Consider the following 15869-nt stretch of genomic DNA (forward strand, 5'->3'; position numbering starts at 1 on the left):
CAAATGTTAACAAGAAGCAGCTTTGAATATTTATTCAACTTTTTTACTAGCAACAAATTGCTTTGAACTCAATACTTGGCATATATCCTTAAGAAAACTGAAAAATGCCAAAGCAAGACACAATCAAAGGGAATGTAATAGTTCACACATTTAGACTTGCTTCCGATAAACTTGTTCCAATGTTTGAAACAATCCGTTTTACTTGAGAAAAAGAAAGCGGGTTACATGGAGAGGGGTGAAGGAAAGGATGCAGAGAAAGAGGGAATATGAAGGGCAAGGGGAAGAAATCAGCACATATGAAGAATTCACTGTGAGAGCAGCAGTGATCAGTCTTCTTACGCATTGTCCCACTTGCTTACTCTTTGGAATGTTTCTATGCCCCGCACAAACTCTGTTTTTAAAGGACGGTGCAGTACCTTCCCTGTGTTGAAGTGGGTGCTAATGTACATGTTGATTACAGAGGACTGTACGATATCTCCCGCCGTGTTACAGCAACATTGATGTTTACATAAATGACAGAGAGATGCTGGCAAAGCCAAGGAAATCCCCGCTAAAAACACTTACACAGAAATAGCTGTAAATAAACTTTCTGGAAAGCTTTCTTTTTCGTATGAAATGGCTGTAGCTGGTTTTCAATCATAGCCGTTACCTTTGAGGAACTAGGTTTTATTGCGGCTCTGGAAAGGGGAGGCTGTGTAGACTGGCCCTTCAAAACTGATGAGTTTGACTATCTGCAGATACTTCAGAATTCAGGCTTCCTTCCTGGGTAACATATTCCTGTTATTAGAGATAAAAACTGATCTAGAGTATTTCTGGATCATCTTCTCGTAGATAAAGATAGAAGGGCTTGATACCTTTAAACACTGATGTGTATTGTTCAAGATGAGTTAGGAATGAAAGGGAACTTGCACCCATTGTTATATGACTATAGTAAATCCATATGAGGATGACTTTGGTGCATTTCCAATATTTAAACACAGCTGGGACAAAGCATGAAATACCATAAAACCTCTTTTCAAAATTTCTTGTAATTACTCCACCACCTTCTTATAATGTCTTTGGTAAATTTGTAGTTACCTCTTGATGTCTCAGACCTCTCCAATTTTCCTAAGAAGTCCCAGAAGCAATTCTATCTAGTCAGTGAGATACTTTCAGCTCAGTCTGTTATGGATAGTTTGAAATCAGTCTTCCATTCCAAACAAACCCAGATGATTTTTCCTGGGAACAGGTTTTAGATAAACCTAAAGTATCATTAGATAAAATTGTAAAGTTTATATAAGGCAAAACAAAAGGCCAAATTCTGTAAACTGTTTGCTACATTCATTTTGTTAGATTTTCATGGTCTCTCGTATAAGCGGGGAAAATAACGAAAGAAAACCAGTAATAATGGGAAAGAAAATGAGGTTAGAAACAGAGCACAAATGAATGGCAAAAGGATATTGAGAACATGTTTGTAACTAAGTTTAAATTTGTTTACTTTTCTTGACTGAATTAATAATTACACTGTGAGTCCCAAGGAAATATGCAAAAAGTGTCACTGGTAATGTTTTTTGAGAAACTATAGATACTAACATTAATAAAATTATTTAAGGAAGAAATGGAGCCTTGCATAAACAGCCATGTTTTCAGTTCCTTCTGCTCTATAATAATCTATTCCTATCTTGACTGGAGAGGCCTGACAAAAAGTTATCTTTCATGATCATCTAGTATATGGGGTGTGAAAGATGCATCTATCTTCTGTGAATACAAAGTTGTTCTTGCTACATAATCATGCAGAATTAATTCTTCCAGAAACACCACAACATTGACTACTGGCAAATTCATGCATAAGTAGCAAAAACGTTGTAGCATTGTGGCCATATATTAGTAAAGTGAAGAATCAGAGTTTGCGGTTTTTGCTTTGTTTTCTTTCCTTTTTCCAGTGTGTGTGTGTACAGCGGGGGGGGGGGGGGGGGGGAGAGCTGACCAGCCCAAGGACGCGACAAAATAAGCATGTGAGCCTGCTGAGTTACACACCACTCTGTTTCTTACTGACATAATTGTTTTAAATAGTAATTTATTTGTAAATATACTTCTCCATTCACTACAAACATCCATGATTTTATTAATAAAAACTTTCTTTAGACAAAGCAAGATTTTTAAAAGTCCAAAGTAGAAGGTTTTTTTTTAAATTGTTTCGAATTACTGTGCATTTATTATCCTATCTAAAGTATATAGTAACTCTACAACATCATTACTTTAATATAAAGAAAATATCTAAGCCTATCACAAAATTACATAGCTGGTCTTTTAAGGTTTATTTTTAACTGTGTGCATATGTGTGTGTTGGAGGGTATGTGCACGTACGTAAGTGACCACAGGCTTCAGAAAAAGCTATTGAATTCATTGAAGCTGAAGTCGCAGATAGCCGTAGGTCACTCAATAAGGGGGCTGAGATCTAAGCCTGGGTCCTCTCGAAGAGCAGTATTCAATCTTAAAGTCCAAGCCATCTCAGTAAACCCCATATCTGATATTTTTAATTGTTTCAGAAAACCCTAAATATTCATATTATGCATGTTAGAAATCAAGTTATTTTGGTCACTACTTAGTGTAACATAAGAAAGCAGCTTCCTACAGTTATTCCTCTAGACACATTTAGTCCAGGGGAAAGAAAAGAGGTCATAAATAAATTTTAACACGTTAAAATTCTCCCAGAGTAATAATGATAATTTAGATTTCACTCGAGGAAATATAATAATGACCTTCACTTCATTGCTAAGATTGGGCTGGTTTCCTGCTGAGACATGAGTCTCTCAATATGACAACCTGCTTTGAGTCTTCACAGCTAACATGGGTTTGATCTCTGAATACAGAATTAAGACAGTTACCCTGCACTGGCTCAGGATCTTCAATCCTGGGAGTATGCAACTAAGTATCACCATCGCATAAAGAATTTATTCCCTTTTTTACAGAATCATCCCACCTAGGCAGCTGCAACTGCACAGTTGTATGTCATACTCAAACGCTTGAACATTTATGGAAAGAGTCTAGTTTTGTATTACGCAGTTAGTTAAAGAAATATTTATGTCTCACGTATGCACTATAACTTTGTCCACTGTAACTTTGCTGGCAGCATCGAAAGAGAGGAAAAGGTCTTTGGGACAATAGTACTTTACTGGCTGTGTTAAAAAAAATATCTCCTTTATAAACAGATTTTTTATATCTGTTCCCTTCTTCTGTGTTTAATTGTCTATAGTTTACTTATACCACTGACTCTTGACAAAAATGATGTGTTGCCAGAAAGAATATGAACCTGGGATTCTGTCTTGTTATGTTTGTCCCAGGCTTTATTTTTAAAGGCAAGTGAGACCACTTCAAATCAAAACAGTTCCATGCTTCCAAGAAACAGCGAAGAGAAGGCCGAGATGAGCAGAGACCCCTTGGCTGGCGCTCCCACAGTTGCCAGGGACCCGCCTAAACGGTGGGAGAACACAGATGCCAAATGGCATCAGGAAAAGATGGAGTTACTGGACCAGTTTGACAATGAAAGAAGAGAATGGGAAAGTCAGTGGAAGGTCATGCAGAAGAAGATTGAAGAGGTAAGGCTTGATCTGTCTTAAACATACCCTAAACTCCAAGCTCAAAATGAAAATCCTGCTGATACTCGTTTTATAGTGGGAACCTTTTCATTTTTCTTCTTCCATCAAAGAAATAATTGTCTCATGATATTTACTGGATCAGTACTGGCATAACCCCACCTAGTAGTATCTCTGACACCACATTTATTTTATAGTCTTGCATGAAAACGGAGACTTTGCAATGTTACTCTACCATACATCAACTTACCATTCTCTGATTTCTGAGGCATGGTACCAAAAGTTATGTACATATTCTGCATGAGTGTTCAGACACTAGAACCTAAAACAGAGATGCAAGAAAGTAATGGGTGAGGCATATAGTATCAAGATTATAACTTGGTTCTGTTATAGTAAAGGCCATTCCTGAGATGATGTTTGAGTGATGTGTACCAAAGGATGTCAAGTTACTTCCTCAGCAACATCCAAAGGTGTGTCCTATGTCAAACAGTAAAGCGGTAGTGCACATCAGATATATTCTGGCAAGGGTCCTCTACATGTTAACACACTTGGAAATAGGTTTCTCAAAAGATATGTTATGGCTCTCAGTCATTTTATTCTCATTAATCTCCTAGTCAACCCCTTTATTGGCCTGAAATACTCCTTTCCACATTCGTTTTGGTGTGCATTCAGGCTTTCTCAAAAAAATTATAAATATATATATATATATGTATGTATACATTAAAACTATATATGTAGTATTAAATTTTATAGTTTATTCAACTTAACAAAACAGTTACTTAACAGATTCCTGGGCCTCGTTTAGCAGATAAGCAAAGTAAACGCTTTGCGTGTTTACAGTGTAAGCATACTTTTTTCTTATTAACAGAAAATAGGTTGTGAATAAAGTACACAGTGAAAACGTTGTATGCTAAAAAAAAAAAAAAAGGTGAAGGAAATGGGGCTATTATATCCTTCATCTAAAATAAGGTGAGGCATCTATGATTAATGATCCTAAGACAAATCTACTCTGTGACCCTCTAAAATTTGGGAAACATTTTCTACTGGCTTCCTTCAATCTCCTCTTACCCAGGGACTTCCTATTTGTGATTAAAATGACAGAGTTGAGAGCATGTTTGCAAAATGTGCTACTGGTACTGACCATAGAGAAAATCTCAATCCAAGCACTGTATGCCTTCCTCTGCTCATATACATAATGGTTTACAGTATGCAAAGCTAGTTTTAAAACGCTGAGAAAAAAAAGCAAGAAAATATTTTCACAGGATATAGATAATTGACACTTGTCCCTAAATATATATATATATATATATATATATATATATATATATATATATATTTGGCAATCATATGATTATGCAAACATAATGTAGTATTTTTGTCTAACATATCTGTTGTTTAGCAAATATAGAATGATTATTTAAAATTACTCGGTTCTAGTATTAAATTTTTGCAAGATTTTGAGCCACAGCTAGAGATGTGTGGACTCTGAGTATGTGTCTGTAACATCCACGATGTTAAGTAATGATATCATCTAATGCAAGCATCGGGCATGAAGATATATGTGCATCTCTGCTAAGCCCTTGTCCACATTCATTCAGGCCATTTGAAACTTGGAATAATCTACATATGATTATGAATACACTGAGTTGATATGCATCTTGAAAATTTTGTGTTGAGTTTACAGTCTTTTCTGCTTGTGTCCTTTGGTAGAATGGTCATTTAGTCATGGAAAAGGGCTGAATGTCAAGAAAGACAAATTTCATATACCAAACAAATAGTTCTCCATTCATGACAATGTACTGGTTTTTAAAATTTGTTTCTGCCAAGTATCCATGAGAAGTTACAATGGCATAAAATTACATATATGGTAAAGTATGCCAAAGCAAAAATTGAAGGATGAGATTAATACAGGAGAAGGAATTGTATACAGCGTATAGTAGTGGGTCTTTCTAGAGCCTAATATAGTTATCAGATGCAAAATGAAAAGCCATGTGTCATGAATAGCACAATTTTCCCCTGGGTTTGAAAATACAGCAATTTTTTGTTTGTTTGTTTGTTTGTTTGTTTGTTTTGAGACAGGGTTTCTCTGTGTAGCCTTGGATGTCCTGGACTCACTTTGCAGACTAGGCTGGCCTTGCACTAACAGACACTGGCCTCCTGAGTGCTATTTAGGAATTCTTACAAGAGTACACCACCAACAATAATGTCCTTAAATTTATCATGGCATAATTCTGTAGGTATCAAACAATCAATTTATTGCTGTGGTTTGGTGGCACCCTTACTTTAGTCAATGAGATGACTGACTAAGATTTTTATCAGTATTAGACATCTAAAAGTACCGTGTGTAGTGAGAATCTTATAATTTTGGATTATTCGAAACCCCAGAAACATTGCATGGATATGTATCTGTTTTAATCCCAGGTGTGGGGATACGGGGCTGCTATGCAGTGGGTGACTAGGACTTCCTTATGCTCTAACAGAGGCGTGATTGATTTTGCCAGTGGCAGATAGTATCTTGGAATTCTGGGGACTTCTCAGAGAATATATAAATGCTAGGGCCCTGAGAGACAGTAAGGGTTGCTGCTTGCTGCTTGCTGGTTGGATGCTGTTGGTTGCATTTTGTTAAGTAGTCATGTACAATGAAACAACAAGAAGAAACTAGACATCCTGATGGTGAAGATCGAATTTGCCCCAAGGAACTCAATGCCCCTCATGAGAAGGAAGCAGTCTAACAGTAATGTCACTGTTTTCCCCCTCAATCCTTTTTTTCCCTCATGTCTAGTGTTAGGGAGTTGAAAGGTAAGAAGAAAAGGGGTGGAGTAGAGTGGAAGAAAAAGAAACCCATAAAGTCACAAACTCTAACTACAACCACAAATCCTTAATGTATTAATTATTTATAGTGCTTTTCTCAACTGGAAATATTAATGAATTTTGAGTAAGTATATAATTATTATTACAAACATTTATTGTGTTTTTGAAGTATAAAGACATTTGCTTCAAAGTAATTTGGTAGTCTGTTTTGAAATATGATAAGCTTTTCCGAGTTGTAAGCCTCACAAGAATGTCATTTTCTCCTTTATTTTGGAGGTGAGCTGACAGAATGTCTGATTTAACTAAGTGCTCCTTAAGAAAATAACTTGTGATTATCTTTATGGAGGTGATACATGGTCCAAGCTTTAGAGCTCTGCTTTATCATGAAGAACATTGATGCACTTGTTTTAATCAGAAAAAAAATATGTGTCATTGTGGCATTAAAGATATCATGATGATATCTAACCTTCAATAATGCAGTTGATTAACTGAAGGGAAATGTTAATAAGGGCTTACTTAGAGGGGAGGCTATGTTGGTTTACAATATGATACTGTCAGCTATTTAAACAGGTAATATTGCTATAGAAAATCATATGTTTAGAATACTGGCTTTATTAATGTTAAAGTCTGGTTATATCAGAAATCAGCTAGAAGAACAGCCAGTAATTGATTTGGGTCAGTATAATTTTGCAAATGTGCTTTTGCATTTTGGATAGACCCAGACTTCTTTTATTTTTTTTAATGAGTTGATTTTTAATCAGAAAAACAGAATATAGTGTCTATGCATTGTCATACTAAAACTAGTCTTGATTCACCAAAACCTGTTCTAGCTAGTACCTGCTTTAGAGGCACTGCATGCATGAATAAGCATTAATACCCATGGTAGTATATAGTAATATTGCAAAAGAAATTTAAAATGATATGGTTAGTATTGAGAATATTGTTCAAGCTGGGCATAGAGATACACACCTTTATTTCTAGTACTCAGAGGCAAAGACGACTAGATGTTTGGGTGTTTGAGTCCATTCTGGTCTTCAGAATGAGTGCCAACCTACCCAGAACTACATAATGAGACTTCTTTTATATAAACATAGATATAGATATATACATGTATATATATATATACATGTATGTATGTATTCTCATTAAGTAAATTAGGAAAAACAAATTTTTAATTTTTATTTCTTACAGCTTTGCCAGGAAGTAAAGCTTCGAAGACAAATGAACATGTGTGAACATTCTAAGGTCATTGATCTTGATCATGATCAAGATAAAATGGAATTTCCTCCAAAGCCCTTCAATTCAGGACAATGTGAATTGAGAGTGAGGAATCACCGAGATGTTCTGGGAAAGGAAAACAAGACAGAAAAGGACTTCCTCAGTGAAGAAACTCAAGTGTCTCGAATGCAAAATACATGCACAGAGGCCAAAGTAGGGCTTCAGAATCCTTTGGCCACAGAACAGAAGGCATGTGAGGCCTGGGCTGGAATGAGGACTTCTAAGGAGAGTAAAGACTGTTCTGTCGCCCTCAACACAGTAAGTAAGCTGGGTCGGCCAGGAGCTGTTTCTACAAAAGTATTTACACTCCAGCATGCTAACAACAGCTCTCTTTTATGTGTTATGTATGAAGGCTCTTGAAGAACTCGCAAAGGTTAGTGAAGAATTATGTACCTTTCAGGAGGAAATCCGAAAGCGCTCTCACCACAGAAGGTAGGGCTGGCACTTGTGATCACTGTAGACTGGGAAACCTGGATGATGTTACAGTCAGTGAATCGACACTGCCTCATCATGTATATCTTAACTCATGGATTCTTGAAAGCAATCTTATAGTATGTTTATTAACTTAAGTATTAGGAATACTGTACTGTATTCTTTGGGTATTTAGTTAAGGTAGAGTTTTAACATATGAATATGTGTCCTCTACTATAGTTCCTTCTTTTTTTAATTCTTTATTAATTACACTTTATTTACTTTGTATCCCCCCTGTGGTTCCCTCCCTCCTCCTGTCCCAATCCCTCCCTTCCTCCACCCTCTGCATGCATGCCCCTCCCCAAGTCCACTGATAGGGGAGGTCCTCTTTTCCTTCCTTCTGACCCTAGTCTATTAGGTCTCATCAGAGTGGCTGCACTGTCTTCTTCTGTGACCTGGTAATGCTGGTCACAGGGGGAGGTAATTAAAGAGCAGGCCAATCAGTTCATGTCAGAGGCAGTCTCTGTTCCTATTGCAATGGAACCCACTTGGATATTGAACTGCCATGGGCTACATCTGTGCAGGGGTCTTATCTTCATGCATAGTCCTTGGTTGGAGTATCAGTCTCAGGAAAGACCCCTGTGCTCAGATTTTTTGGTTCTGTTACTCTCCTTGTGCAGTTCCTGTCTTCTCCAGATCTTACTATTTCCCACTTCTTTTCTAAGATTCCCTGCACTCTGCCCAAAGGTTGCCCATAAGTCTCAGCATCTGCATTGATAGTCTGCAGTGCAGAGCCTTTCAGAGATCCTCTGTGTCAGGCTCCTGACTTGTTCCCTCTTTTCTCCTTCTTCTGATGTCTAGCTTCTTTGCCTTTCTGGATAGGAATTGAGCAGTTCCTTCTTAATCTGAGTGTTTGACCAGGGGAAGAATGTACAAATAGGCAAATCTAGTCAAATTGGCTTTTTAACTATGACAAATTTAATAGTGTGGTGTTTGAACAATGTAAGATATTCTGTTTCAACATTTCATGCCTTGGTCATTTATTTCTCGACAGTTGGGTATATGATAAAGACATATGTACTTTTCAAAATAACACACTACATGTCTACATAGTACAAACTTTTGTTTTAGGTCAGAATCACTGTGTAGTTTTAAGAATGAATTCTAGCTAAGTTAAAAATAACAACTTGGAATTCTGTGTATAGTAAGTGTGGATTACTCTGTATCAATATTTAGCTCATTGAAAACTCTGATATTCTCTTAGAAAGCCACAATGAGATTTCTTATTATTACTTACCTGTCAGAAAACTTAGAATTTATTTATTTATTTTTATTTTTTAGCTTTTTGAGACAGGGTTCTTCTGTATAGCCTTGGCTGTCCTGGAGTCGCTTTGTAGATCAGGCTGGCCTCAAACTTACAGAGATCTGCATGCCACTGCCTCCTTTAATGCTGGGATGAAAGGTGTACACCACCGTGCCCAGCTATGAGAACTGGGAATTTTTGAGCTGACTTGCAATGGGGTTTGTTACTACTGTGCACGACCCTGTTTTTCCACTTAGCTTTCCTTCTACTCGCTGTTAGTGTTTGCTTGTTGAACTTCATTGTAAGTTGTCATAGAAGCTCTTCACAGGTTGAGTATTTATTTTTGTCATGTGATTTTGTTGTCGGTTAGTCCACATTATTGCTCTGTTTGTTTCTTATGCAAAGACTTGACAGTTTTCATTTACAAATCATATATAACATAAAGCTGTCGTGATGCAGAAGAATATAATGTTGGGTGAGAAGAGAGGTAGGGAAGATCTGGGAGGAGTTGTGGGAAGATCAAAGAATATGACCAAAATAAATTGTATGAAATTCTCAAAAAAACAAAAACATTAAAATGTGAAGCTTTCATGGTCTCCCCAATGGCCTCCAGAAAACACTTCAAAACCTCAACATGTGGTTTACAGACACCATTCTAAGATTTGGCATGACTAATGTTTCTGTGTCGTTCATTAACTCTCACCTTGCTTTAAATCTATCCAGGGTGCTCTTTGTTCTCTCAATGGACAAACTTTGTCAGAGCCTATTTCTTTGTGTTCCCTTTCTTTGATTCACAAAACAATCTTACTTTCCTTACAAGTTCAAATGACTCTTCCCATTTGGAGTTACCTAGTACTCATGATACTTTGTTTAGACTAACACTATTCTCAACGTCATGTAAAAATCCCAGGAGAAAAGGACAGGCTGAATAGGAATTATGAATAATCAGTAGAAATTGCATAGGAAAAGAGGAAGAAGAGGTATGTCAGGAGAAAGACTGTAGAAATGGGAATGTGCAGAACAAAATCTCAAGAGACTACATTGCCTAGTTTGAATATAGCATGAGGTTTAGGGTTAGATCCATGAATGTAACACTTAAGACTTTAGCCTACAATAAAGAGGGCTTGCCAGGAACTCCACAAGGAGAGCAATAGAACAAGAAAATTTGAACACAGGGAACTTCCCAGAGACTCATATTCCAACCAAGGACTATTCATGGAGATAACCTAGAACCCTGACAATGCAGCCACTTCTGATGAGAACTGATAGACTAAGATCAGAAAGAAGGAGAGAAGGACCTCCCCTATCAGTGGACTTGAGGAGGGTTATGCATGCAGAAAGGGGGAGGGAAGCTGGGGCCTGGAAAGGAGGTGGGAGAAGCTTATGGGGGATAAAAAATGAATAAAGTGTAATTAATAAAAGTTAAATAAAAAAATTTAAAAAATAAAAATAAACATACAGGCTAGCTTTGAGATGGTAGCCTCCTTCCTGCTGGCAAGCAGTCATAGTACCTGAATATCAATGATCTTAACCAGCTACAGACACTGTAGGCTACAACACCAACCTAACAAGCAGGAAGGTACGACTGGTAATAGTGGCATGACCATTTTGGAATAACCAACTACCATGTCTGGATTCGAAGCCCATTCCTTTGGAGGAAATGCACACCTGCTACTGTAAACCCTGTCAAAACCTGGCACCTAGAGAGATCACAGACTGCAGAGGAAAATTTACTATTCATGTTTTGCTCAAACAGAAATGTAGTCAAAAAATACTTTCAATTCATTTACATTTAAACTTACAGGATAGTGATTCTCTCAGCTTGTATCATAAGCACTTCTTTTTAGGGAGAGTGATGCTGAACCTAGAGAGTCATAATTTGCCAAGGTGCTGAGAATGAGCAACCCTTGAGAATCAACCTTAAACAGGAAAACAGTGTTACCCACTCAAAGGCCTAGGGAACACCACAGAAACAGGGGGAAGAAAGCAGGAAGACAGGAAGGAGAACTAACAAACATCACCTTCTGGAGATGGTACAGCCATGTTTATCATGAACACACATCTAAGGTGGCTACATGTACAAGACCTCCAAACACACACATGCACACATGCATGTAGGCCTGGAAGTAGGATGGAACTTTTGAAAGAGAAAGGGAGTTAGAAGGACTGGAAGGAGAGAAAGAAAGGCCAACGAGGGATGAATATAATCACAGCACATTGTATTCATGTGTGTGATTGTAAAACCAAAAATTAAATAAATACTTTTTAAAAACAAGAAAATCATTTTTGGTTAAAAAAAATACATGTGAAAAAAAAAGAGGGTTTGCAATAAGTGGACTTAAGATATATATATGTGTGTGTGTGTGTGTATGTATGTATGTATATACATACACATATATAATTATATACCTACATATCATATTATTATATGTAGCATTACTTACATAGCACATTATTTATATATGTACACAGAAACAGACACACATATACATATGTGTGCATAGAAATAAAACATTTAGCAAATTGTGACTCTTTTTTCTATTGCAGAAATGCATTTTATAAAACTATGGCTTCTTTTCAAAGCTCATTTTGAAAAGAAAATTGCCACTAATATTCCTTGATTTATAATTGTTTAGGATGAAATCAGATCCTGCTCTTCAGGAAATGCCAAATGCAATCACTCTGCCTCATGGGGACCACTTAATCAGCAATGGCCAGGGCGTTCTTCCAACCAGTTTGGAGAAAGAAAGGCAGAAAAGCAATCTGAGCTGTGTCAATGGACTCCAAAACAATTCTATGAAAAACTGTGGAGGTGGTACCATTGATTTACAAAGAAGTGGAACTCCTCCAATTCCCCCACCAAGAAGTACCTCTCGAAATTTCAACAGCTCATATTCTGCACAAGCCCAAGAGAGACTGAAGGAAAGTTTATACCACAGGTGGGTGGCCCATGAGAGTCAAGACAGAAGGAATTGCAATCCTCATTTCCTTTTGAGGCAGTCCTCATTGTTTCCACAAGAAAGCAAGAGTTTAAAAGATAGTACCATGTTTTCCTCTTTGACATCAGAAGTCAAAGCAGATAGCAAGCCTCCAGGTAATGAAGACATTGGACTTACTATGTGGTCATGCGACACTGTAATAGGTACAAAGGAGAGCCCTTCTGTTCCATCTCAAAAAACTGGTTTTACTCTGAACAGAGCAAAAGTGGAAAAGGTGATTCCAGATAACCCTATTAAATTGCATCTTGATCTTCATGTGAAAAATGACTTTCTTACCTCAGTGACACAGAGGGATCCAGTCATAAGTCACAACTGCAGTTTTGAACGGACTCCAAGGAATGAAAAACTGGCAGCAAAGATTGATGAATTTAACAGAACTGTATTCAGAACAGACAGAAATTGTCAAGCAAAACAGCGAAGTGAAAGCTACACAAAGTCATCTGACAATCTCAATGCCTGTGATACCTCTACTCACAGAGGTGACATGCCAGAAAGCAACAGTGGGAACAGTGCTCTGAAAGACAGTGACCACATGCCTAGGCCCCTGGAAAATGTATTCAGTGATCCCACAAGAGTATCCACAACAGGCCTGGTCAAACAAATGCAGGCACGTATGAGTCCCAGCAGCTATCGGCATATGTTTCATGAACATGATTGGAGACCAAGCAATTTTTCTAGCCGACCAAGGTCAGCTGATCCCAGATCAAATTACGGTGTTGTGGAAAAGCTGCTGAAAACCTATGAGCCTGAGACAGGGTCTGCACTGCAAAACTCAAAATGCTTCAGGGATAACTGGACCAAATGTGGTTCTGATGTAAGTGGTGGCCCCATATTGAGTCAATGTTTAAAAATGCATCAGGTGGGGTGTTTGCTTTGCATGGGGATAAGCTAGTGGAGCAAGGAGGAGAGTCAAGCAAGGTGACTCAGTTGAGAAAGCAAGAACTACATCCACCTTATGTAATCGTGTGATTATGTAAGTAGAATGTGGCCGTATTTTGACATCTTCTTAGTGTCTTGGCCATCTGTGAGAGCTCAGCTTAATGTGAGCGGAGGGTATGGTTTTAAAACTCAAGCTAGTGTATTATTTTTTAAGTAAATAATCTCAGGGACACCTGTGGTGACTTGTGCCTTTAATTTCAACACTCAGGAAGCAGAAGGAAGTGGATCTCTATGAGACTGGAGTGTTTTACAAAATGAGTTCCAGCTATCTGGGACTATGTAGTGAGGCCTTGCTTCAAAAATAATAGATAGATAGATAGATAGATAGATAGATAGATAGATAGATAGATAGATAGAATTAATATAATATGCTTTCAAGAACCCAGGGAAGGTTATTTGTTTGTTTCCTTTCTTTAAAGAAAATCAGAATACATATCTGTTGATTTACAGAGTTTTAGTCTAAAGGTTTATCATTTTCAGTACACATATTTTTAATGACTTTCATTTTCTCAATTATGATTGGTTCAGACTTTTTCTGATTGTATGACTAATATCCTCATCGGGTTAGCCACATAAATGTGTGTGTGTGTGGGGGGGTAAGATAATCATTTAAGACAATATCTTGTATAACTATTTTTTTGTGTCACTAAAAGACTGTCTACAAAATACAGCTAGTCATAAATAGTTTTTGCATGGAAATTAACAAAAAATGGGTATTTAAATAGACCTTTAGCCTTCTGTTTTTATGCATTTAAAAGCCATAGTCTTCATTAATTGTAAAGGTAAAGGTCAAGCAAGTTGTTATTTACTATGATGACTTATACAAAATTGTCTTTTGTATATGTAATTTAAACAACACGACTTATAAGATATTGTATTGTGCATTGTCATCATTAGCCAGAATTTCAAATAATTCCCTGACTTTTGTATTCCTCTTCATTTTCATCGAAACCATATATCTGTAGGACCTATGACTAGAGACATACAAACACAAACCAACAAATTTCCCACGATCTAAGAACAGATGCTGAACACTTCCTCCTTGTCATTGATCAGGGATTTGGGAGGCATTATTCTACCATAGATATTTAGGAACAGCTTGTGTTGCTTTGTTTCATTAAAAAAAAACAAAACAAAACAAAAAAAACCTGTTAATTAAATTGAAGTCTCCAAAGAGTCAATAAAAATTCAAGGCTATTGCTTGGCTATGAGTGAAATGGTGGCACCGAGTCTGTTCTCACTGCCTGTCTCAGATGCAAGGATATTGGCTTTAACAACAAGGCCAATTAGAGGAGCTAGAGATATGGCTCAACAGTTAAGAGCACTTGCTGTGCTTTTGCAGTCACTGCATGGCATCTCTAGTTCCAGGCAATCTAATGCCTTCTTCTGACCTCCATGTATACCAGGCACACACACGGTGCACAGGCATACGCATTCAGGAAAAACATCTGTGTATCTGAAATAAAAATAAATAAATCTAAAAAAAAAATCTTGAAGAAGAAAGGCCTGTTTTAACCATGAGTATAAAATCTCATGAAGAGTTTTATTATTTTGATGATGATGATGATGATGATGATGATAATGATTGTCAGAAGGATGTATTTCTTGGATAAAGATGTCAGGTGTAAATTGCTTACAGCTTTTATTTGTGTTGTAGGAATCCATAGCACTGAAAGCCTCCAATGGAAAAGGATTTTCCCGACCTGCTAGACCAGCAAACCGCCGGCTCCCATCCAGATGGGCATCTAGATCGCCATCCGCACCCCCAGCCTTAAGGAGGACTGCCCACAGCTATAAAGTCTCTCTGCAAACAGAAGCCCAGATGCTCTAGATCTCTAGCCTGGATTGCTGGATTACAGAAGTTCTCATCCCCTTTGCAAAACTGAATATTCAGAGTGTTTACAAACAATCCTGTTCTCTTCTGTATCTTCCAAGATCACTGGGACAAGCAATCTAAACCCTAGCTTTCCATCAGTCTTCAGTGTTTTTAATCTATGAGATAATTATCTCCTTGTACTTTAATTTCTTAGGTTAGATTTTTTTTATCGCCATCCTCATTGACTTTCCAATATGATTTAAGCTGACACAATGTACAATATTGTATATTCTAACTTTCCTTGCAAATGCAGAAAACAAGGTTCTGTGCATGGCCATGTGTTTGTAGGTGCATGTGTTGTCATAGCAAGTATTCTGGTATGTATTTAGGTAAAAATTTATGTGCTAGTGTTGACTTTGAAATTATAACATGTAGACCTATATATTCTTTGTGTTTATTTATAACTTTTGAAAATATACAATCCTATTTATATTTTGCATACCTTTTGATAGGTATTCACCTAAGACGTTTAACATTGATGTATTATTTAACTGCTTCCTTGGCCATCAACTACATTAAAAAATAAGAATTATACATAAAACTAACATTAGCAGTTTTCCAGAAATCAATCTTAAATAGCATTTTAACCCATATGAAGGTAACTGATACTATTGTTTTCTTGTTTAAATAAAAATGTCACAGGTTTAATATATCAGCCTTCTAAAGCAAGCAGAAGA

The 15869-nt window shown here is 37.1% G+C and overlaps 1 protein-coding gene across 1 annotated transcript; it reads left to right on the forward strand.

Moving 5' to 3' along the window:
* The first annotated feature begins 3371 nt into the window (after positions 1-3371).
* Kiaa0408 (KIAA0408 ortholog) lies at positions 3372-15574 on the forward strand. The gene is made up of 5 exons (XM_055599384.1): positions 3372-3578; positions 7578-7922; positions 8017-8096; positions 12015-13191; positions 14974-15574. Exons 1-5 carry the CDS (start codon positions 3372-3374, stop codon positions 15145-15147), a joined length of 1983 nt encoding a protein of 660 aa, XP_055455359.1. The 3' UTR covers positions 15148-15574.
* Positions 15575-15869: the final 295 nt, after the last annotated feature.

This window comes from Psammomys obesus, unplaced genomic scaffold, assembly GCF_907164565.1.
Source record: "Psammomys obesus unplaced genomic scaffold, mPsaObe1.curated_primary_1811, whole genome shotgun sequence".
NCBI classification, from domain to species: Eukaryota; Metazoa; Chordata; class Mammalia; order Rodentia; family Muridae; genus Psammomys; species Psammomys obesus.

Excerpts from the sequence above, each read along its gene's own strand:
- Kiaa0408 (XM_055599384.1), top strand. The coding sequence starts at position 3,372 with ATGCTTCCAAGAAACAGCGAAGAGAAGGCCGAGATGAGCAGAGACCCC. Across the intron at positions 8,097-12,014 it reads AAGCGCTCTCACCACAGAAG|GATGAAATCAGATCCTGCTC; the intron begins GTAGGGCTGGCA and ends ATAATTGTTTAG. Across the intron at positions 13,192-14,973 it reads GGACCAAATGTGGTTCTGAT|GAATCCATAGCACTGAAAGC; the intron begins GTAAGTGGTGGC and ends TTTGTGTTGTAG.